This window comes from Cricetulus griseus, chromosome 2 (assembly GCF_003668045.3).
Source record: "Cricetulus griseus strain 17A/GY chromosome 2, alternate assembly CriGri-PICRH-1.0, whole genome shotgun sequence".
Lineage (NCBI taxonomy): Eukaryota > Metazoa > Chordata > Mammalia > Rodentia > Cricetidae > Cricetulus > Cricetulus griseus.
Window position 1 is genome coordinate 20,069,309 of NC_048595.1, and position 23,479 is coordinate 20,092,787.

The following is a 23,479-nucleotide window of genomic DNA, read 5'->3' on the forward strand; positions in this document are numbered from 1 at the left end:
TTTGTTTGTGCATATGCATGGTGTGGCATTGAGCCAGGATAGCAGGACTCCCTAAGGAATCTGGGAAACTGGCGACCCAGAGTAGAGTGTGGCTGACACTGCAAGATATCAGTGCCCCTCGGACCAGACGCTGGATACCAACTTTCGAGCCTCAGGGACCAGGATATTAGACTCCTCTTAGATTGAGGATACCCAGAGTCTGTCCACAGTAGCTAGTTCAGGGCTCAGGCATGAAGAACATGTTTCTAGCATGCAAGTTCTCTTCACAGTAGTGGCTTCCTTCCAACAGTGTTTCCTTCCAGCTAGGCACTGTGCCTATGCCTAACCAACATCCCGGCACAGATAATACTCTTTCCATTTGACCTTCATGAGAATACTGAGGCTGAGGTCACATAGCTAGGAAATATAAGACCAATATTCAAACCTGGAACATCTGTTTCCCAAATCTGTGTTCAGTCCCCTGGGCAATGACTTCTTATTTCCTTTTTTTTTTTTTTCTTTTCTTCTGACCATGGGGCTTAGAACGTTCTGGACCTTGCCTTATATCTTTAGGGGCCAGTAGCCCACATTTGGGAGGTGATCACATGGGGTCTGGTCACTGTGGAGCTGGTAAAGCTTTTCCATGTAACAGTGTGTGCAACTGGAGACTTGAACTTGGAAGGGAGGAAGACCTGTGCTCACCACAAGGGCAGAGGCAGTTTAAGGGGAAGCTCGGGGCTGGTGTGGCACATACCTATAATCTCTGTGTTGGAGATGCAGAGGCCGGAGGATTGTGAATACTAGGCTAGCCTCAGCTACACACTGAGTTCAACACCAGCTTGAGTTGTGTAGTGAGACCCTGTCTTAAAACACTAAGGGCTGGAGCTATAGCTCAGGGGTACAGTGCAGTCAAGGCTCTGGATTAAAAGATTCTGGATTTAATCCCTAACAACACACACACAAATAAAGGGAAGGCTAGAGAGACAGCTCAGTGGCTAAGAGCATTAGCGACTTCTACAGAGGGCCTGGGTTCAATTCCCAACACCCACACAGTGGCTTTCAATCATCTGTAACTCCAGTTCCAGGGAACATGGCTCCCTCTACCGGCCTCCACAGGCACGAGGCCCAGATACACGTGCAGACAAAGCACCCATTCACATAAAATGGAAAAACAAACAAACAGCAGCCAAGTGTGGCAGTACATGTCTGCAATCCCAACACCTGGGGAGAGAGGGCAGGCAAATCAGGAGTTAATGCCATCCTCAGCTCATAACAAGTTTGAGGCCAGCTACATAAGGCCCTATTTCAAAAAAACTAAATACATAAACAAGGACGCTTTGACTAGTTCAGTCTGGCAGGCTGTACTGTTGGCCAAAGCCAGAAGGAGCTGCCAGAGCATTTCGGCACCACTCTACATTTCTCCATCACACAGATAAAAAAACAGGCCCCAAGCTGGGTGTGGGTGCAAACTTTTAGTCCCAGCACTCAGGAGGCAGAGGCAGGAGGACATCTGAGTTTCAAGGCCAGCCTGGTCTACAGAGCGAGTTCCAGGACAGCCTGAGCAGTAACACAGAGAAACCCTGTCTTGAAAAAACAAAACAACCCCCACCCCTCAAAAAGAGTAAATTGAGCCTGGTGGCACATATGTGTAAATCCCAAAGTGCTATGTAATCCCTGTTACTGAGGCCGGAGGATTGCAAGTTCAAGGCTTCCCTGGGCTACAGAAACTCTGAGAGTAATGGGCCATCACTAGTCACTGCAGATAGCTTAATGACCAGTAGGGGAAATAGCAATAACAGAAAAGGTTTTCAGTAATTACAGTTAGGGCTGAAGGGATGATCTAAGCATCTAAGCACACATGCTGCTCTTACAAAGGAACTGAGCTACCTGGGCATGGCCGTGCACACCTTTAATCCCAGGACTGCCTCAACCAACAAACAAAAGGAACTGAGTTCTCAGGACCCACGATGGGCAGCTCTCAAGTGCCTATAACGAGCTCCCTAGGATCCAATGCCCTCCTCCGGCCTCCATAGACACCTGCACTCATATACACACACACCCATACACAGATACACATCCATACAAATACAAATAATATAAAATATTTTAAAATATAAAGTAACAGTTACAAAAAAAACCCTGCAGTGTTAATTATCACATCCTCAAATAAAAATAAAATAGGGAGAGATAGAGAATAGATGAGTAATTGTAAGATGAAAGTGGACAGAAGAAAGGCTTTCCTGGAGACTTGGATACATTTCAGTTGGTAGAGTGCTTGCCCAGCATGCACAAAGAAGCCCTGGGTTCGATCCCCAGTGTGTGTGTTCATGCCTGTGTGTGTCTGGAGAGGGGCAATATGCTTCCTCGCTAAGCTGCCTCTGCCAGCTTTCTTACCTCATGCTTATCTGTCATCACACTAAATGGTGTGGTGGCACACACCTGTAACAGTAATGGAGCTCAGAGGGGACCACCAAGTCATCGAAGCTACAAGGGGAGTTTGAGGCCAGCCTGAGCTATATGAAACTCTCTCAAACAATTTTTAAAAAAGAAAAGGATGGCCTCCCAGAATGGTCACATTTATTGTCAGTTGAGCTGGGATTTGAACCCAGGTCATATTTGCCTCCAAATCTGTCAGTTTTTTTTCCCACTGGTTTAGGGAGTAAGTTTGGGAACAGGTCAAATGAACCTGGCCAGGAAAGTAGGGCAGGAAGGCCTGTGCCCATACTGTGGTGAAGCTTGGGTATCTAGGTTATAACTCACCCTCTGAAGAGGCACGGTGGGGAAGCGGGCCCTTCCTTGCGTACTCCTGAGCATCCCTAGGGAGCCCCGACCCAAGTAGTTTCCTATTCTAACTGGGTGTGGCTGGATCCTTTCATCCTCATTCCAGCTTCCTGCTCTGGGGTCCACACAGGAGCCTACCAACTGCCATGCTGTGTCTAAGCGTCTGTGTTGGACCTCAGCCGAGGTTCTTGCTGTCTGGGCAGTGTGCAGTGCTCTGAGGCATTTGGAGCCTGTGTGTGTCTGGGCTAGCAGGGTCTTCTTTTCTGTGATTTTTTTTTTTTAATCTTTTGCAGAGACAGGTCAGTCCCCCCGAAGCCTAGCAATTCTTCTCCAGGGAACCCCTTGCTGAGTATTGCTGGGCTTAGAAGAAGGTTTATACAACAAACCCTCCTCCTCCCCTGAGCCACAATGTGCAGAAAGGTAAAAGTCAGATTTGGGCTCCTGAAGGCAGCACTATATCCAGTCTCCAATTGAGGGTCCATGAAAGAAGGGACATGTTCCCTCAAATGAGAAAGCTCATCAGAGATTTCTTTGTCTCCTCAGAGCTAGAGGCTCCTGAAGACAAGGTCAGACCAGGAACTCAGCAAGCTGAGCCTCCCCTTAGGCAGAGGGCCTCTAAGAGCCCTTGAGAGCGGAGCTGAGTCTCCCCCTTCATATATTGAGCCTCCTGTCTCTCTCAGCCCTGCACTGCTCAGCCTGTGTGTCTGGGGAGGGGTAGTAAACCTCCCAGCCACTCTGTCTTGACCACCTTTCCTACCCCCATGCCTGAGTCTACCACCATACAAGCCAGGAGAGGGTGCTGGGCAGTGGGCTCCCTGAACTGAAGGAGGAGTCAGGGGCTCTCTTCTTGCTGGACTGAGCCCTGGTCCTTGTGGGAGGTGGGGCAGCCCTGAGTGCTGCACCCTGCAGGGGCCATGACCGTCTCTCCCTGCAATAAGTGAAGAGACAGCAGCTATTAATATAAGATGAGTTCACGGGCTCACAGCTTCCGCAGGCTGGAAACAGGCTCCCAGGGCCGGGGGCTGCAGCAAGGCTCGTCTGTCAGATTCCCTTCTGCAGCCTGGAGCCCACCATCCCCCAGCTCTTTCCATGCCAGGATCTCTGCATACACAGACACAGACACAGACACAGACACAGACACAGACACAGACACAGACACAGACACAGACACACACACACACACACACACACACAGACACACAGACACAGACACAGATAGACAGACAGACAGACAGACACAGACACACACAGACACACACACACACACACACACACACACACACACACGCCCACACTTGTGATCAGGCACTTTACTGTTCAGAGATACATGCAAGCATGCATGCATGCATGCATCCCTGGATGCATCTGCACACCCGAGCAGGCACATTTGATCTGCATACATCATTTTATACATGAGCTTTATGTACATGGATACATGCTGGAACACCTACCAAATGTATATATTCTTTTTTTGTTTTGTTTTTCAAGACAGGGCTTCTCTGTATTATTTTGGAGCCTGTCCTGAAACTCGCTTGGTAGACCAGGCTGGCCTTGAACTCACAGGGATCCACCTGTCTCTGCCTCCTGGTGCTGGGGACTAAAGGTGTGCACCACCAACCCTCAGCATGTACATATTCTTTCACACATGTGTCCACAGACTTAACCTTGTATGTACATGCATATATGTAGCTCTAGATATGTTTGTATAAGCAAACCCAATTGTACACCACTGCAGTTATAAATACACATATAAAAAGCCACACAAGTGTATACAGATAGCATTCACAGTTATGTAAACACAAGTGCAGGCGGGACCACATTCAAGGTCTTGAATGCTTCTGCATGCTACTTCACACAGCTCCCTGCTGTTAGTGCTCAGCAGTCAGGAACCCATGGTCCCACCTCTGGTTCTGCGGCACCTACAGGCCTCCCCTTCCTCTTCTTCCCCTCCCCCGGCCTTATGACAGGCAGCTCCTGCTCCTGTCAACCCCATGGCTGCCTTCAGCTTCCCACCCCCCTAGGGGTCCCCAGATCCTTGATTAACCCCCTCACTAATTGGCCACCAGCCCCTTGACTTTGCTGCAGGGCCTTCTTGGGAGCTGAGAGCAAGGCTGCAAATTGGCTGAGCAGGATAGGTCCAGGGAATTGTGTGCACGCTGTGGGGAGGGAGCTAAGAGCCAGGAATCTGGCTGCAGCCCATCACGGCACCCTATATACCAGGGCTGGGGGGGGGTGAGTATTTACAAGGGTATATGTATTTTACATGGACTCTCCTTTGTCATCCACAAAGCTATTCCTGCACACACACACACACACACACACACACACACACACACACACACACACACAGAGCCCACTGGCAAGTGTATGTAGGCATGTTCCACCCAGCTCTACACATCAAGGCAGGTGAGGTGAACACTTGCATATATGCTCAAGTGTATTCAGTGCACCTACTGAGCACAAACCCAAGCATTATCTTACCTGTGCACAAAGCTACCTAACAGACAGGCAGAAATCACTTATTAAGGATCTATTTTATTTTAGACAGGGTTTCAGGTAGCCCAAGTTGGCCTTGAACTCACTATGCAGCCAAGGATGACATGGAACCTATGATTCTCTTGCCTCCATTTACCAAGGGCTGGAATCTCAGGCGTGTATCACCAAACCTTGTTTGAAATGGTTCTAGGGATTGAACTCACAGATGGGTGCCCTCTGGGCAAGCACTTACTAGAGTGCAGGTGCCCAAAGACTCCCTGCAGCTGGAATTACAGGTGAGTGTGAGCTGCCCAAACTCACAAATTCCTGGGTGCTAGGAATCTGGTCCTCTTTGTAAGAGCAGCAAATGTTCTTTCCTGCTGAGCCACCCTTCCAGCCCACAGGCACTTGTATATGCAAACTCAATACACAGGGCCTGAGGCTACAGCAAGGCCCTGGGTTCAATCCCCAGTAAAAAAAAAAAAAAAAAAAAAAGGTGCCAGGCATTGTGCAACAGTGGCTCATACCTAGAATTTTAACACTCAGGAAGCTGAGGCAGAAAGATTCCCCAATGAGTTTGAGGCCAGCCCGGGCCTCAGAGTGAACCTGAAAACCCTGCCTCAACACAAATAAATAACTAGCCCCATAAACACAACTCAACACTGTCATGTGTAATGTGTGTGTAAATTTATATGCACTACTTATTGGCATGTATAAACTAACTCAGGGGAGTGTGAACACTATATTCCAAGCCTGTAGGCACAAAGCAAGCAGCCATGAGCTAGGGAGAGGCTGGTTCCCTATGCTTGTTTCCTGCCTCTGCATAAACGGAAGCCAGGGGTTGACGCCATGCAGTAGCAAACAGTGGAACCCACACATTCCAAGTTGCATGTTCCCAACCTCCCTGCTGGATGCCCAAGTGCAGAACTTCCTCTGGGCTTCCCCTAAGTCTTCAGAGAGCCATAGGGACCTGCCAGTGTTTTCCCACTTGACCCCTCGGCTCCAGTCTCCTTAGCTCTGGGCCCAAGCTCACAAGGTGCTGTGTTCTCTGAAGCATTGGCAAGGTTTCCATCCCAACATCTGATGCCAGTTTGCTGTGTGACTCTGCGCAAGTTGCTACACCTTTCTGTGCCTTTCCACATCTGCACACTAGGAATCAAAGACTTTATGTGGGCAGTCCTGTCAGGTCTGTCCGGAAGAGTCGGCTCGCCTGAATCCTTTACGGATGTGCTCTCCTCAGGCACACATCTGGGAATGTTACTGTTTGCAGAGCCGGAGAAACACCATAGAGGAGCCGCTGAGCCCAGTATCAGGTTCAACTCCTTGCTGAGTAGAGGAAGTGCAGGCCCAGACAGAAAACAGAGCTTTGAGCTGGAGGAGCTCTGCATGGTCAGCAAGGAAGCTGCACCTCTGCACCGCCTGTGAGAGCATGTGTGCAGTTCCCTAGGGCAGGGCGGGGTGCCTGCCTGGGAGGGTATCTGCCCTCCTGTTGCACAGGACTGCAATTCTACTTTTGGTTCCTCAGGATATTCAGGCTGTTTGTGTCCTTAAGCTTCAAGAGCCTCCTCTGGTGTCCCCCCAGGCCTTGGGGGATGGGTGGGCAGAAATTGCTCTTGACCCACAGTCTAGGTGGGAACAGGTTGCCAGTCACCCTGAGCAGAACTTCAGGAAATGGTGCCAGGTTGCCCGGGTGAAAAGGTGGCCAGGAGGGGGCAGTGAGCTACTGGCCGAGGCAGCCAGCCAGCACCGAGGCTCTGGAGGGCTGTGAGATGTGCCTGCAATTATGCCAGCTCCTGTAGCTGTGTGCTGACTTGTGTCCTTGTTTTGCACAAGAGCAGAGCTCTGCACACAACGTGTACATGTATTCCTGGGCCCGGACTGTGTGCTAGCTCACGGAAAATGTGTGTGAATGAACATGTGCACGTGTGAACAGGGCAGGGTCCGCCCACGTGGAACCCACACCGAGGGGAACCCTCGTTGTTCTCAGTAGCCAAGGGCACAGGCTACTTCCCCTCCAAAGGTCGAAGACAGCTGCGCCCTCAGTCAAGCTTGCTTGACTTCAAAGAGCAAAAATAACCCTCACCTGCTATTGCACCTGTAAAACTGAGCATGGGAGGAGTGGGTGAGGCCGATAAGAGCTGAGACCTTAGACACCGGCACTCCCCGGGGTAAATAAATGGCACCGCGGGCAGGGTGTAGGCAACTCGCTGCTTCACCTCTTGTCAAATGGGGGGCTCATGCCTTCAAAACTAAGCATATGCTGCCTATAGCAGGTGGTGGGCGCCCAGTAAATGCCCATTTTCCCTAAGATGAATAATTCCAGGAGGTGGGACGATCCGCACAGGGTCAAGGCTTCCAAGTGGCAGCCGCGGAGCCGGCATCCAGGCGAGGGCCTTCAGCTTCCCAGAACACTCCTTCCCTCCCGTCCCTCCAAGGGCGGCTCCGACACCATTTTGTCTTCTGCCAGGGCAGGCGGCTGGCTGCCTGTCAGTCACCAGCTCCAGCAGCCAAGTGCTGACTAAACACAGGCCGCACGGGAGGGGAGCGAGGGGCTCCGCGCCCCCTCTCCGGCACCCCACCTCCAGCGATGAGCTCAGAGCGCCTGGCGCAGCACTTGCTGACAACTCAAAACTTCTGCCCCCTCTCCCGGGACGCCCGTGGGTGACTCTCCGCGAACAGCAGGCGTGGTGACCCACTGTGCCTCAGATCCTGGTCCCTCCAATCTCCCCGGGGCCACCCCACTGTGTCTGCTGGGCCCGGGGAACTGGGTATCTGCTCACAAATTGCCCCCAGGGACAGTAACGTACAGCAGCTGTGCTCCAAACAACCCTTGCTTCCTGGGCAGGTCATTTGGGGAGGTCAGAACGCAAACCCAGCCCCCTCATTCTTCCTCAGGCAAGCAAGAGAGGGCGTGGAACAGCCTAAACCTTTTTATCGGATTCCTTTGTAAACCGTTCTATTTAAGGTAAGTTGCTTGGGTCTGAGAGGCAGACAAGATGCCCGCCAGATGTTGGGAGGCAGCATCAGCATTCAGTGTGCACCTCTCCTGCCTGGTGCAAGGAGCTGTGGGCAGCCAGCTCCAGGGCTGTCCTCACAAGGGCCCTGTGCCTACGAACCAGCTAGAAGCTTCCTGCTCTTGGAACCCCCACCCTCACCGGACCCCTGGTGGAGCTCCGGAGCTCCCTCACCCACCTGCGGCCCTCAGGGCTGCGTCTTCTGACCCCTCCTTCCACAAAACACACAAACATGTACCAGAGGTGACTGAGTGGCTATAAAGACTTTATCAAATTATTGAAAATGTTGGCATTTAACCTATTCATGTGTATACATACAAGTTACATGGAATCTTCAGGTCACTGGAGTACAAATATGGTACATACAATGAGCCCGACAGAGAAGCAAATAAACCAGTCTTGAAACTTAAAAAAAAAAAAATTTTTTTGGGGGGGCGGTTGTCCTAGCCAGGTGCAAAATGCCTATAATTCCTGCACTCAGGAGGCTAAGGCAGGGGGATCAGGAGTTTCAACTATATCACAAGTTCAAGGCCAGCCTGGTCTACTTCAAACACTCTCAAAAAAAAAAAAAAAAAAAAACAAAAAAACAAAAACGGTGTGTGTGTGTTATTTTTATATGTAAGGAGACAGGGTTTCCCTGTCCTGGCTGTCCTGGAACTTGCTTTGTAGGCCAGGCTGGCCTCGAACTCACAGACCCGCCTGCCTCGGCTTCCCAGGGGCTGGGATTAAAGGAGAGTAGACAATACCACCCAGCCTGTGGGTGTTTTTACTGGAATGGAAGGGGCAGAAAAAAGGGTCACTGTGAGGGTGGCTTCATTTCACTACTCAGATGCCCCTTCCCAACCTTTAGGAGAAAGGGGTCTATTTTTAGACAGTAACCCCACTATATATTAGCTCACAAAATCTTGATGTGGGAAACACACCCAAGAACCTACTGGAATATGTCCTTATAAATATATTTATATCAGAGAAAACAAGGCACTTTGGGAACATGATAGCTGTCTCTCCTATGTGTACAATATTCTAGGCAGAAAGTAAAACTTGGTTAGTTTCTCAAATGAATTAACTGAATAAAGTTAATACGGTAACAGAATTGCTCCCGGCCTTCACTATTAAAGCCCATGTGGCAGGAAGCGCAGGAGATGCTTCTCTCTGCAACACCTGGTCCCAGGTCGGATGGGCACCAGCCAAGTTCAAAGCTTGATGCCCCCCAAGAAGGCTGACATATCTCCTGAATCGGAGCTCCTGGCCCTGGTACACTGCCTCCCTCCCCAGGCCCTGAGGTCAAGTAAGGGGCTGCAGCAGCGGCAGCCCTAGTGCAGAGCAGGGACACGGTGGGAATGCTTAAGCAGGGTCACCAAAGCCACAGAGACCTCAATCTGTCCAAGCTGGCGCTGTGGAGTCGGAGGATCGGCGCCACGGGAAGAGATTTCACATTAGCCCTGACAACACTGCCTCAGCTCTGCCGTGACATTGGCCAGGGTCGTTTCTGAGGGCGCTCGAGCTTCCACTGGAGGAGAGCTGGAGCTTGGGCCAGCTGCTTTGAGCCTCCAAGGGATCCCCCCCTACCCCCACCCTTGGAATGAAATCATCTCACGACCAAGGCAAAGCCACAAGTCACTTCTGACACTACCGACTGCAAGCTGGGCCCCTGGGCCACAGGAATGGGGGCAGGCCCCCTGGGCCAGGCAGACCAGGAAGGGAGGTGGCTCCTTGGCTTCTGCACTTAAGAGTCCTTATGGGACACTGCTTTATACTCTTACCAGCCTTAGCCCAGTTTAAATAATCACTAAACTTTGTATTCTACAATTACAGGATTCTATAAACACACCTATCTGCACTGGGTCCTTTCTTATTTTAAAGGGCTCTGGGTTTAAAGAAGCATGTTTTAATTTTTCTGTACACATACGTCTAAATAGAGCATAGAGGACCTCTCAGCTAACTGGGTCCCCAGCCCCCCAAGCTGAGGAGGCTCCACAAGGCCGGCTGCTACAAAGCAGTGCAGAGCTTGGCTGCATGGATTTTAATGAGAGCGTCAGGCAGAGCTGTGCTGTTGCTCTCCGGGACTTGCAGATCATTACCAAACCAGCTGTAGGATGAGAACACAGCACACCGAAACCCTAGGAGGTCACTGAGCTAATGATCTAATCCTACCTTCCACAGACAGGGCCCCTCCCCATCTCCTCCCGCCCCCAGTCTTTCCTGGTGGACTCTGTCCATCCCAGAAGCCAGGCCAATACCGCCCCTTCAAGGTCGGAACTGATCCACAGTGAGTGGCTCTGGCTCCCCTTTCTCAGAGAGCAGGAGGAGGGGAGTAATTTAGTCAAAAACATTAGGCACAAACCCTGTCCTGGCCAGGCCCCAGGACTTCTATTTGGAAGGACCACTGCCCTCCCCTGCTTCTCCAGCCCCTGCCGGGCTGCAGTCGGGGTCAACAGCCATTTTAAGGTTCTGATGAAAGCACCTTCGGCTTCTAAGACACAGGGTGGGAAACAGGCACAGCATGGAGTGCCAAGCCCTGTGCCAGACATGGGGTGGGGGAGGGGACGGGACAGCAGTGCACTCTGGAGTAGCCACAGCAGGAGGGCCTGCTGGCACCTGCGAGCTCACTACCTCCAGTTCAAGAAAGGAGGCAGAGGGGAGGTGCTGAGCCAGTGCGGCAGCAGTGCCCATGACTGCATTCTCCTCAAGCCGGAGGCTTTATGAGGGCTTTGGCAATTACTACAACCATGTGCTGTGCTGGGTAGAGACAGATCCTGTTTCTCTTTGTTTCAGGCTCTGAAGCCAGAGAAGCCGATTTCAGCACAAGAGGCCACACAATAGTTGGACAGAGAGAAGAAACCTTGCTGTTGGCCAGAGCTGACCAGTTTTTTTTCCTGAATAATAGCACCTGTGTACTAGTTCTGGGAAGGGAGGGTAAAGGGGTCTACATCACCATGCTCAGTGACTCAGGGATCCAGGAAGAAGACCCCATGTTCTCCTGCCTTTCAGCCTTCTTCATGGCTGCCAGGCCCCCCCAGGCAGGTACCTGCTGCGGCTGCCAGCCTGAGGGACTGAAGTTTCTACAGCTGGCAGAACCTATGCTTAAACTGGGGGAACAAAAGGGGGAGGGAGCTGCAGTGAACTGAAAACTGCACCTGCCAAGGCTGGCTGCCTCAGTCCTCCTCTCTACTCTGGTTCCCCAGCACAGCTCCCATGCCACACGACTGGCTGGAGATAGAAAGGGGAAATAAACGGTTACAAGACAGGCTGTGAGTGTCAAAGCTGTACTAGCAGGGCTGGCAGAATGCTAGCCCTCCAAATGAGACCCCTGCATTCGGGAGGTCTGGGGTAGAACAGAGCCAGGGCTGCTTTGCCCAGACTCCAGCAGGTGCTCATTATTTGGTCCCAGGAAACACAGGTGACTTGGAAACAGGAAGCCTGGGCTCTTGCTCTATCACTATCTGTGTGACCTTGAGAGAGTCACTTCTCATCTTGGCCTTAGCATCCTGAAAGTGCAGGACCCAAGGTATTCCATTCTCTTCCAGTCCTGCCGTGCCACGCCTTCAAGTTTTGCTCCTGACAAGTTAACAGAGGCCCAGGTCCCTGTATGTCAGGGCTAGTTTGGTCATGAATATCAGAGGTTAAATCTGGGCTGTGCAGTCTAAAGGCACATGGAGTGAGGGAGGGACATACAAAGGACACCTGAACACCACACTCACAAAGAGGGAGCATGGGAGGGAGGCAACAGCCCCTGCATCACTTCTAGGCAAAGGAGTGAGACATTCTTTAGGGGCCTAATGCCTTCTGGAACAAAGACATCCAGACAGGGCTGAACAGAAGCAGCCTTTCCTGCTGCAGAGGGCGAGTGTGGATCAGAGGTGTGGCAATCTGGTTGCCAGGGCACTTGGCCTACCCTATACTCTCAGGGTATAGAAAAAGGGCCAGTTTTGTCCACACATGCCATGCCCATTGCTTTAAGGTCAGGAGACAGATAGCATTATTTGAAGTAGCTGAAGCAAGGGTTTTGAGGAAGGCCATGTGTTAAAAGGATTATTAGGGGAAGGCACTATCTCCAGTTGAAACCCAACCAAAGGGGTCTGCTGTAGGGTTGGTTTTTCCTTCCTTTCAATAGTTAACAGTCACTTGAGGGGAAGAGGGATCAGCTCAGCTATGGACTCTCAAGAGTCCACAGCCAGGGAAAGGGAGAGAAGTACAAGGTAATTTGGAGGAAGACGTGGCTAGATCTTTGGTTGCTCCATGAAGGCTTTGGCCCTTGCAATCACCTGTCCTCCCTTTCTTCCCCCCATGAGACTGTTACAGTTGGTATCAAGGAAGGTCTGTGGGAAGGACAGGAAAAGGAATGTGGGCAGCAGGCAGAAGTTAATCCGACCAGTCGTCCTCATCAAATTCAGAGGAATCATCTTCGGAGTCGCTGTACTCAACAGCAATTCGACGTGACAGGATGGTGGCCACATCATTGCCCACTACATCACGCTTCTCTTGCTCCCGTTGCTCTTCAACCCTTCGAAGCTGAAACCCTGATGGGAGAGGGAGCAGAGTTGAGAAGCACAGCCTTAGCCTAGGAGTCCTCAAGAATGAGTATGAGTAATAGCTGATGACGAGGACAGGGTTGTAAAGGACAGAAAGGACTCTTGCAGAAGGAAGGAAAGTCAGATCTTATGGAATCCACATCCCTGTGTTATGGGCATCTCTGTGGCCCTTTTCTCACCAGGCTTCTGGAGGTGGACTACCACCACACCTCGTCAGGCAATCGCTCAGACTGCTCAAAGTCCATAGCTACTGTAGGGCTCAGAAGGTCACCAACAGGACAAACTACACCAAACCCTTGGGACCAATGAGAGAGAGACAGAGACAGAGACAGAGACAGAGACAGACAGACAGACAGACAGACAGACAGACAGACAGAGAGTGAGTTGGTAGAGGAGGGGGAGTTGATGGCTGGGAGAGAGGGGAAGGGGAGATGGGAGAGTAGAGAAGACAGTTGCAACAAGTCCGGCTGAAAAGTTGCCACTGGGACAGTGATTCAATTTCTTCTGGGGATCTTTCCCCAAGAAAAAGTATATATGTAAACATACACAACATGCTCATTTCAGGGAATTTCAAGATCCCAGCCTAAAAATAATTCTCGTTTAACAAATGTACAAAGAACTCTCAATCTCAGTATCCTTAGGGAAGCCCCACCCCTACTTCTGAGGTCCTAATCTCTCAGTTATCCAGGAAAGCTGTTCCCCAGAAAGGGTGAAGATCCATCCCAGCTTCAGAAAGGGTGCGTGTCCTCAACCCCACTGGGGCTTACCTTGGCGGATGGCAGAAAGCAGGTCACTACGTGCATCACTCACAGCCGGCAACGAGGACTTGGGCTTGGTGGCATCAGAAGGAGGTGGCAGTGGTGCAGCAGGCTGGGCATCAGCACTACTGAAGGGGAGAGGCGGGGGCCCTGGAGGGGGAGGAGGTGGGGGAGGGGGAGGAGCACCTCCAGATGGTTGGGACAAGGGAGGTGGAGGCATTGGGTAGTCAGTTGCTGGCGGTGGGGGAGGTGGGGGAGGGGCAGCAAAATCAGGGTGAGGTGGAAAAGATGGAGGTGATGGTGGGGGAGGGGTCCCAGGAGACCCAAATCCTACAGGTGGTAGTGGAGGCGGCATGCCCATTGGAGGTGGAGGTGGGGGGGCAGGCGGTGGGGCAAAGCCAGGTTTGGGGCCTGGTGGAGAGCCCAGAGGAGGAGCTGGAGGCGGATGGCTTGGGCTGACCACACTGGTTCTTTTGGGTCCAGCCAAGACAGATCCTCTTTGGTTGTCTGCAGGGTAGCTAAAAGGCCAAGGAGACTAGAGTCACCATCATTTTCATAATGCCAACTTGCCCAGAGGCAGGCTTATCTATAAGCTCAGGCCCTTCTTAGTTGATTCTCATTTCACTGTGGCTCCGACAGATGGAAATGAGCAGCACTGTGGGGAAAGAACTTCCCAGCACAGGAGGGGTCCAGCCAGAAAATGAAGAAAATATCTGAGGGTTGCTCTGGCAGGCAAGGCTGCAGAGACATCTCTTAGGTCCCTTTAACCTTAGCTTTCCAGGAGACAGCTCCTTCCTGAACCCTCTTGGAGAGAGTGGCCCATGGGTAGCTGTCATTTTAAGCCTAGAGCTAGATCTAAATACATACAGAGAAGAGCTAGAACAAAAATTCAAAGCCAGGTGGTGGGAGTGCACATCTTTAATCCAAGCACTTGGGAGGCAGAGTATCCCTGAGTTCGAGGCCAGCCCGGTCTGCAGAGTGAGAAACCTTGTCTACAAGAACAAAAACAACAACAACAACAACAACAACAACAACAACACAACAACAAAAAACCCCAAACAAATAAACAAAAAAATTCAAGCCCTATCTGTCTAGTGGGTTCTGTTTCTTAGGCTCTGAATAATCATTGGATTTGGTGGGGGCAAAAATCTACTTGGAGTTGGCCAAAAGGAAACAGGAGCTTAAGTAGTCTAGGCTGGCCTAGAACACATGACAATCTCCTGTCTTGGCCAACCACCTGCTAAAATTATGGCCTGAGTCACCATGACTGGCTTTATTTGAGACAGGATCTCACTATGTATCTCTGGCTGGCCTTGAACTCACAGAGATCTGCCTGCCTCTGCCTCCTGAGTGCTGGGATTAAAGGCATGCGCCACCTTACTCAGCTCCCAGATAACTCTGGCTCAAGTTTGAAAGAGGATGAAAGCTCACTTCACAGATCAGATCTCTAAGAGGCTGCAACTTCAAGGTCTCACACCACTTCGAAGACAAAGGTTTTCTTCCTGTAACTTTCACCTGCCCTGCACTAAGAGCTACTGCTTAGAAAAGCACCCTACCAGGAATGCTGGTGCACGCCTTTAATACCAGCATCCAGAGACAGAGGCAGGAGGATCTATTTGAGTTTGGGGCTAGCTTGGTCTACACAGAGAGTCCCAGGAGAGCTAGGGACACATACAGAAAACCTGTCTTAAAAACCAAAACCAAAAATAAAGAAACACCCATCTGGGAAATTTCCACAGACCTTCAAAACTCAGCTACATCTTGACAGGGCATCAGCAAGAATCGATTTGGGGCCGGGTGGTGGTGGCTTGTGCCTTTAATCCCAGCACTCGGGAGGCTGAGGCAGTCAGATCTCTGTGAGTTTGAGGTCAGCCTAGTCTATAGAAGGAAGGAGTACCAGAACAGCCAAGGCTACACAGAGAAACCCTGTCTCTAAAAACCAAAACTACAACAACAAAAAAATTGTGATTTGGAGGAGAAGATTTGGATGTAGTGATTTGAAGGGCTGAGAATGGGAGAGAGGAAGAGGACAGCACTACTTTAGGTCTCCACCTGAGTCCTTCAACATATCCAGCCAATAGGGATATCCAGCCATCATGGACAAGCCTTTGTACACATCAGCCAAAGACAACAACAAAAAAACATCTAAAGGGACAGATTGGAAGTCTTGTTTCCCCTCCCCGCTGCTATGTAGTGCTGATGGCCTAGAACGTGCATGTAGTCCAGGCTAGCCTTAAACTTCGCTGGGATTACTTGTGTCAATCACTACACTCAGCTCATGCTTTCTGAGGGATAAACGGGACAGAGAAGTGAGCTGAGCAGCAGGAGATGGCCATCTACTAGTTCATGAAAGCTGATGCTCACCTTAGGTCAGTTCACTGACCTTTGTGTGCTCAATAGATCACTCACCTGTAACACGGGAGTAACAACACTGCCAACACAAGATAGATGTTATTCCTGTTATCTACACACTCTTGCCTGAAGTCATTTTAGTGGTCCTGATCTAGATTTTGAACTCTTACTTTGTTCTTGAGTGCTTTACTACCCAGGATGGATGGAGAGGTTCTGCCATTTACCTGAATTCTGCTGGTGGGGGAGGCAAGTTGTCTTCAGAGAAGGAAGGAGAAGGTGAGGAGGTGGAGTCTGACTGTGGTGGTGGTGGGTAGCTGCCTGCATCCACGTTCTCAACAGAGCCAATGCTGCCATTCTGGTACACCAAAGCGGATGAGAATCTGATAACATACCCAAAGTGGTCATTTAGAGAGTCCATTTTCATCCAAAGCATCCAAAACATGTAGAAACACACAGAGCTTGAATGGCTCTCTCTTTTCTTACTAAAAGATACCACATCAATACAAAACAAGGAGATTCCCCACATTACACCAAAATTATACTTTAGGCTAGGTATGGTAGCAGGTGCCTTCAAAGACAGGTGATCTCCATGACTATGTGGTATACATACCAAGTTCCATGCTAGTCAGGGTCACACAGTGAGACTGTGTGTGTATGTGTGTTTGTGTGTGCACTCGAGTGTGTGCCTGCCTGTCTGTTTAAAATCAAACCCAGCAGTTCTTTTAAATGCTCTCCCAAATATTAGGTGCAACTAAACCTGAATACCAAAACCTTACAGCAAAGAATGAAGCCAATTCCCACAGGTTAGTTGCAAACATGTGACTAGCATACAGCCTGATTTTGAGGTAGGCAAATCCCTGGAGTGTTCAAAGGCTAAGGATGCATTTGATTGCAAAATCAAGCCAAAGATGAATGTAGGCTTCCATGTGGTAGTAAGTGTGGCTTCTCTGCCATGTCCTCTATCACAGCAGCTGCTTAAAGCAGGGTGCTAGAGCTAGTTGCATGAAAACCCATTCCTCTGAGAACTGGGCCCTGGGAGAATTGACTCTGGATGAACATCAAAACTTCATACAAGCATCAACACACCAAGCAGTAAGTCTACATATTAGCATAAGTACACTGGGCACCAGCTAGCAAAGCTGGCCTGCTCTGCCTTCTCTTCCTCTTTATACCACTGCGGGGTTCTCCAGAGCTCATCAAGCAGGTCCCAGGCACAGAGTTGTAGGCAAGTAATCAAGTCAGATGATGCGCTCCTGTGAGAAACCCCCAAAACCTGGCACATCTCTTTGACAGCTTCACCCAGAAGCATGCTCCTATAGACCAGCTACACAGCCAATTCTAAACCTCCTGGAAAATAGGAAAATGAGGGGCAGGGTACCACTCCTCATCTTCACTACCCAAGTTCAAAATAAGACATGCATTTCTTTGTATATCCTTGGCTGTCTTGGAACTAGCTCTGCTGACCAGGTTGAGAGACATACATTTTTGACAGCTGGCATTATGGCCTCAGAGTCACTAATCCTATGCCGTGTGCCTATCAGAATGGGATGGGTCTGTGGAACAAAATGGCCCCTTACTGGGTAGTGAGATCAGTGAAGGCACCCTTAGTACCGGTTTCTCTGTAGAAGGGTCATTTTCTCCTCTCTCTGTCTTCATCATGCTTATAAAACAAGCCTCTGAATCCAGGAAGAACAAGTGTCACAAGTGTCAAGATTTTTAAAAGTCAAGATTTTCATGGTAGAGTTATTCCTAAAAGTAAGAACAACTCAACTCTTTCCTTTTATCACTCGTCAACACCCAGTATGGGCTGGCATGGTTCTTTGACAGCCAGAATGCAATGACTTTAGAGGAAAAGCCAGGGTGACACTCATGCCAAGCAGTCATGGTGACTTGGCTTTGAATGTCACAGGGGTCAGACATCAGGATAAGCATCAAACCAAGCTTTAAATCCATTCTCCCCCTTTAACCTCCAGTGTGATTTGGTCCTGGGAAATGGGTCAAGATGACATCCCCCACTCCCACAGAGATATACAGCCTCCACAGTGGTCCAGCAGCCTTTCCCACACTTACTCTGAGGTCTGCATTCAGTCCCTTTGGCTAACTAACCTCTCTCCCAAGACTGACAAAGACTGGCTGAAAATTTGTTCTGGTAAAGTACAAGGCTTGCGTGCTGCCCACCCTCCCCTCCTCCCTGGCTCAGCCCTTCAGTACAACCTTCTTGTGCACTTGGGAGGCAAAGGCCTCCCAAGACCATTTTCCTTGCTCTTTCCGTCTTTCCTCTGAGACCTTAGGTATACTGAATTCTGGCAGAGGAACAGCACTGGAAGCCATGCGCCTTCCCTTCCAGACCACTCCAGTCATCTCACTGAAACTGCTACTGAGTCTCTTGACTTATTTAAAATTTTTAATCACCAGATGGATGCACTTAAACTGTAGTGGACTAACAGTTGTATTGACCTAAATAAACCCTACAGCTAGATTTCAGAGGGTGTGGAAGGTATCACTCCAGAGCCTATTGTCCTGAGGTTCCAACCCCTTCAAAGAATGCTATAAAACGTCACCTACCCAGAAGGCCCCAGCTTTTCTTTGGACTCTACGAATTCTTGCCCCATCTTCATTTTCTCCCACTCTTCCTTACGCGTCTTGATTTTACGTGGGTTTACATTCCCTCTATTCGGATTATCTTTCTTTTCTTTCTATAATGAAAGGGAACAGAAAAGCCTTTGTAAAACATTTTCCCAAGTGCTTCATTAAAATTCTTCATGGACACACACTCATGAGATGATTTGCCTAGACAACACATGATAACAGCAGAATTTACAGAACTACCAGGTTTGCGGTGACCTAGAGGCCATTCAATTCAAACCACCTCCCGGGCAAAGCATTTGCTCAGTCTCACACACAAGCACCTCTAGCAAGAAGGAGCCTCAGCTACCTTTCTGGGTAACTGTTTCACATCTTTAAGCATTTTAATTGTTAGGAAGTTAGTAAACACTTATTTGTTATTTGCTGTGCCACAAAGGTCAGTCAGGGGATGAGGACTGGCAGCTCTAGAGATCTGGGGCAGATAAAGGAAACAGTTAAAAAACAAAATAAAACAAAAACCAATGAAGGATTTTCCAGCTCATGCAGCTGCACTAGCCTGTGGCACTCTCTTGGGCCTGCTGACAGCCATGCTAATGGGATTGTGAGGTCAAAGCTGGCAGGTCACACAGCACCAGGAGCCTAAAGAGAGAGGCATCTCTACAAACCAGGCAGCCCCTGGCCCCACCCACCCAGTAGTGAAGGGGTTAACCTTCTGTTGTAAACCAAATATTGCAGAACCTGGTGCTTGTCTCTGAGAAATGAGCTGCAAAACCGGCAGGGATGGGACCAGGCTAGCAGAGTGTCCAGCAGAGTCAGGTGCAAATTGCAAGAAAAATAAATGGTGAATAGAAAAGTCAATTTCTAAAACTCAGCTCAAATATACTCAATTGTTAATAGTGCCAGGGGAACAAGCACATTTTTGGTGTGATTTTTACTTTCTCATCTTGGTGGTATTTGGTATGGACACATTCTTTTTTTTTTTTTTTTTTTTTTAAAGAATTTTACCTGGCATCCAAGCAAGCAGCCACTTGGAATTACTTCACATAAGACTGGCTTCCTTTTTATCCCCACTCCACAATCGTGCCTACTGATGTGTAGAACAGAGGCCCCTTCCCCTCACCCTGTGCTTTCTCTTCTCTTTCATGATATCCTTCGTGTCCTGCAGCATCTTCTCCTTCCAAAGATCAAAGAAGTATGAAGGGTTGGTGTAGAATTTGAGTGCCTCTTTTCCATCATCCCTGGGATAGAAATGAAGACAAGTAGCTGTCAGTAGACAGATGAGCTCCCAACCAAATCCAATATTCCAAACACCAACCAGTTAGCAGTTTTTACACTAAGGATTCAGGAAGTCATTCAAATCGATCGCATATTTCCTCTCCCATAATGGCCCCAAACAAACCTCTGCCATACCTTCAATTCCCCTACAGGAATTTGCATGGTCAGGGCAAGAACAGGCTAGATCAGCAGGAATTCTGATTGTTTCTAATCATCTGCAGGGTCACAGACAGCTCCCTAAAGAGATCTGGATACTGTGCACCTCTAAGGAGATTTCCACCACTGGTTCCCCTTCCTGCCTGTTCCCCAGGACTCAGCAGGAAGCACTGAGGTCTTTCCCTCCTATCTGAAACCTGTGTACTCGTGTGTTTCTGTGTACAGCTGCTCTTCTATACTCAGATAAGGAACCAAGCACACCGCTACTTCTTGCTCCCTTTTGGAACAGCTCAGTGTCCAATACCAATCCAAGGGGACCCATTGAACACAATGACCAACTCTTTTAAAACCACAAGGTCTATAGGGAGGTAGAGGCAGGTGGATCTCTGAATTTGAAGCCAGCCTGGACTACAGAGTGAGTTCAGGACAGCCAGGGCTACACAGAGTCTTCAAAAAAACAAAACAAACAAACAAACAAAAAATACCAACAACAAAACTGCAAGCCAGGACTGGTGATGCATGTCTATAACCCTGGCACTCGGGAGGCAGGGAGAGAAGCATCAGTTCAAGTCCAGTCTAGACTATGTACAGAGGACCTGTCACAAAGGGAACCATACATGTTTAAAAAAAAAAAAAAAAAAAGTAAAAGGCCGAGTCTGAGGCCAGCCTGGTGTACATAACAAGTTCCAGGACAGCCAGAACTATATGGAGAGAAGCTACCTCTCAAAAATAAATAAATAAATGCAAACAAATCCTAATTCTGAAAAGAAATTCTACTTGTCTTTCAAAACACACAGAATATACTTCTAAATCAAACACTAATATTTTCTTTTAAAAATGCCTTAGATTAGCCGGGCGTTGCTGGCGCAGGCCTTTAATCCCAGCACTCGGGAGGCAGAGGCAGGCAGATCTCTGTGAGTTCAAGGCCAGCCTGGTCTCCAGAGCCAGTGCCAGGACAGACTCCAAAGCTACACAGAGAAACCCTGTCTCGAAAAACCAAAAAAAAAAAAAAAAAAAAAAAAAGAAAGAAAGAAAAGAAAGTCTTACATTTATTTTCATTTGTGTATATATGTGTCTCTGTGTATGCATGCACATGTGTGTAGGTGCCCACAAAAGCCAGAAGGGTGTGTCAGATCCCTGAAGCTAAAGTTACAGGCAGTTGTGAGTGCTGGAAACTGAACTTGGGTCTTCTGCAAGAGCAGCAAGTGTTTCTTAATTGCTGAAATATCTCTCCAGGCTCTGACACTAATAATTTCTATATTAACTAAATCTTGCTCTGAGTTAGAGATACCACTTAGGCCAAGTCTAGATAACTGAGAGGAGATACTAGTTCTGGTATTTTGTGTCTAAAATATAAAATAACATTTCTAGAAAGGTGAAATATCTCAATATTATTTGCTTATCCTGTCCCACCATATAAATGCTGTATCTTTTTTTTTTTTTTTTTAAGATTTTATTTATTTATTATGTATACAACATTCTGCTTCCATGTATATCTGCACACCAGAAGAGGGCACCAGATCTCATAACGGATGGTTGTGAGCCACCATGTGGTTGCTGGGAATTGAACTCAGGACCTCTGGAAGAGCAGTCGGTGCTCTTAACCTCTGAGCCATCTCTCCAGCCCATAAATGCTGTATCTTATCCCTTTCAGTATTATGAGGTATGCCTGCCCTTTCTGTCATACAGCTCTATCCAAACTCAATCAGACTAACGCATGACAGCCACAGGGGCAAGCATGACTTCAAACACTAGTAACAAAGGGCAGATACTCTGAGCCTCTTCTCTATCTGTGTGAAAAGATTCCAAGTTCCTATCTGAGGCTAATAGGCCAGTGTCTTTGCATTTACAGGGCACACACACAGAGGCACTGCTTGGTAGTGTACCCATCTGATAGACAGCATCCACCTCCAGCTTCTTGTAATGACTTTTTACCTGTTCCAAAGTTATTTATAGATACAAGCAAAATAAATAATCACTTTCTACTTCTGTTCAGTTTGTCTGTGCATGATGACAACATTACCAAACCACCAGAGGGGAGGACTCTAAGTCGTCTGTAAGGTTATCTTCCTTTTCCATGTCTAACTACAGCGAGAAAGGTCCTTGCAGAAGAAAATATCCAAAGGGTGCTCAAAATGAAGTGACTGACACTCACATGGAAGGATGCCAATTACTCCCCATGCTCTGGAAGGCCCCCTCTGAGTCTAGAGCAGCCATCTAACACTGGTCCCACTAACTTGCCCAAACATCTGGGAATCTAGAGTTTTCCCAGTAAGTGGAAGCCCTGCTAGAATGCAGCCCTTGGGAATCCATGCTGCAGGACTGCCTGCTAACAAGTCCTTTTGCTTCTGTATTAACTAAATTCCTTGGATGGAATCCAGATGGACTTGCTTTCACCAAAGTAAACTCTGCAGGATGCTATGTTACAGCAAACTCAATATATAGTAGATGCAGATGGTCTCTTTCAGATTCCAAACAAGAATGAACTGTCTTTGTTGCCATAGGTACCTCTGGGGTAGACAGTAAACTCAATATAGTTTAGATACTATAGACAATGTAGTGTTTTTAATCACACACCCCCATACACCCCCCCCCAAGGGAGAGCTGTTACCTGTAAGGACTTAGATTGTTGAGTGGAGGGGGAGCGTCACAGCTGTTATAGGTTTCTAAGACAGGTACTGGGAGAGAATTTCTGTCAAAAAGCTTCTGGTCTTGGATGGTAGAGCTTCTGAAGGCCTTTCGAGTGTTGATTCCTTGTAGTGACACTAAGAGAAGATGGAAGGCGTTAGAAAATGGACGACAGGCTATTTGAGCAAACCCTGAGTCACATTAGTTGGTGAGGCCTCAGCTGCTGTGTTTCTTGGCTTCGGCCATCTGCAGGCAGGTTTTTTTTTTTTTTCCCTCCCCCTCTGGGGAAGCCCCACAGGCTGTCAGCAGCCCAGCCATTTCATGACTGAACAGAATGAAGCAACACAAAGGTTCACTATGTGGCCAGATCTCACAGGCCTCGCTTTAGGTGAAATGAATCTTCCACGTACTTTTATGGTAGCAAAACAGTATTGAGGGAAAGATTTGAGAACAAGGGAGCTGAGGAGTGGGAGAAAGGGACTGTGGGGGTGTGGCAGAACTAAAAAGGTTTCTTTACACCACCTAGGTTTACATCGCTTCAAAGAATAACTGCACCAGTCTCTCTGGTTTCTCCCCTTGCTTTTTAACAAACTGGGGCAGAATTCTCAGAAACTGCTCAGTAAAGCCTGCAGCTCTGGCTCAGCCCCTTTACCTTCTTCTTCCTTGGGATCCAGCTGAGTAACTTTAACTTGTACTCGGTCAACCCGCTCGGCAAGGGAGTTTACCCGGGAGGCAAAGGCACTTGCCTGAGTACAAATCTCTCCGAAAATGTCCTCTGCATATTTGCCTAGAAAGAGCAAAGAGACCAAGTCACTAGTGCATAGGAATGACAGAAACACAAACCCAGTGACTAAAGAGTGTATCGTCCACCAAACACACACACACACACATGCATGCCCTTGGAGAAAGCTATTCGACATAGCCTGGGCAGTCTGTGTGTATA

General features: G+C 48.8%; 1 protein-coding gene across 5 annotated transcripts in view; it reads right to left on the bottom strand.

Moving 5' to 3' along the window:
* Nucleotides 1–11,092: 11,092 nt before the first annotated feature.
* The window catches only part of Wasf2 (WASP family member 2), a 61,759-nt gene continuing 49,372 nt past the window's right edge, over nt 11,093–23,479 (bottom strand). For all 5 annotated transcript variants that reach the window (XM_027399554.2, XM_027399552.2, XM_027399553.2 and 2 more), the window contains 7 exons: nt 23,189–23,323; nt 22,520–22,673; nt 19,598–19,715; nt 18,457–18,587; nt 16,116–16,271; nt 13,549–14,057; nt 11,093–12,769 (listed from right to left, as the gene is read on the bottom strand). In XM_027399554.2, the coding sequence (XP_027255355.1) occupies nt 12,612–12,769; nt 13,549–14,057; nt 16,116–16,271; nt 18,457–18,587; nt 19,598–19,715; nt 22,520–22,673; nt 23,189–23,323 (1,361 nt within the window). In that variant the 3' untranslated portion in view covers nt 11,093–12,611. The remainder of the gene's footprint in view (nt 12,770–13,548; nt 14,058–16,115; nt 16,272–18,456; nt 18,588–19,597; nt 19,716–22,519; nt 22,674–23,188; nt 23,324–23,479) is intronic.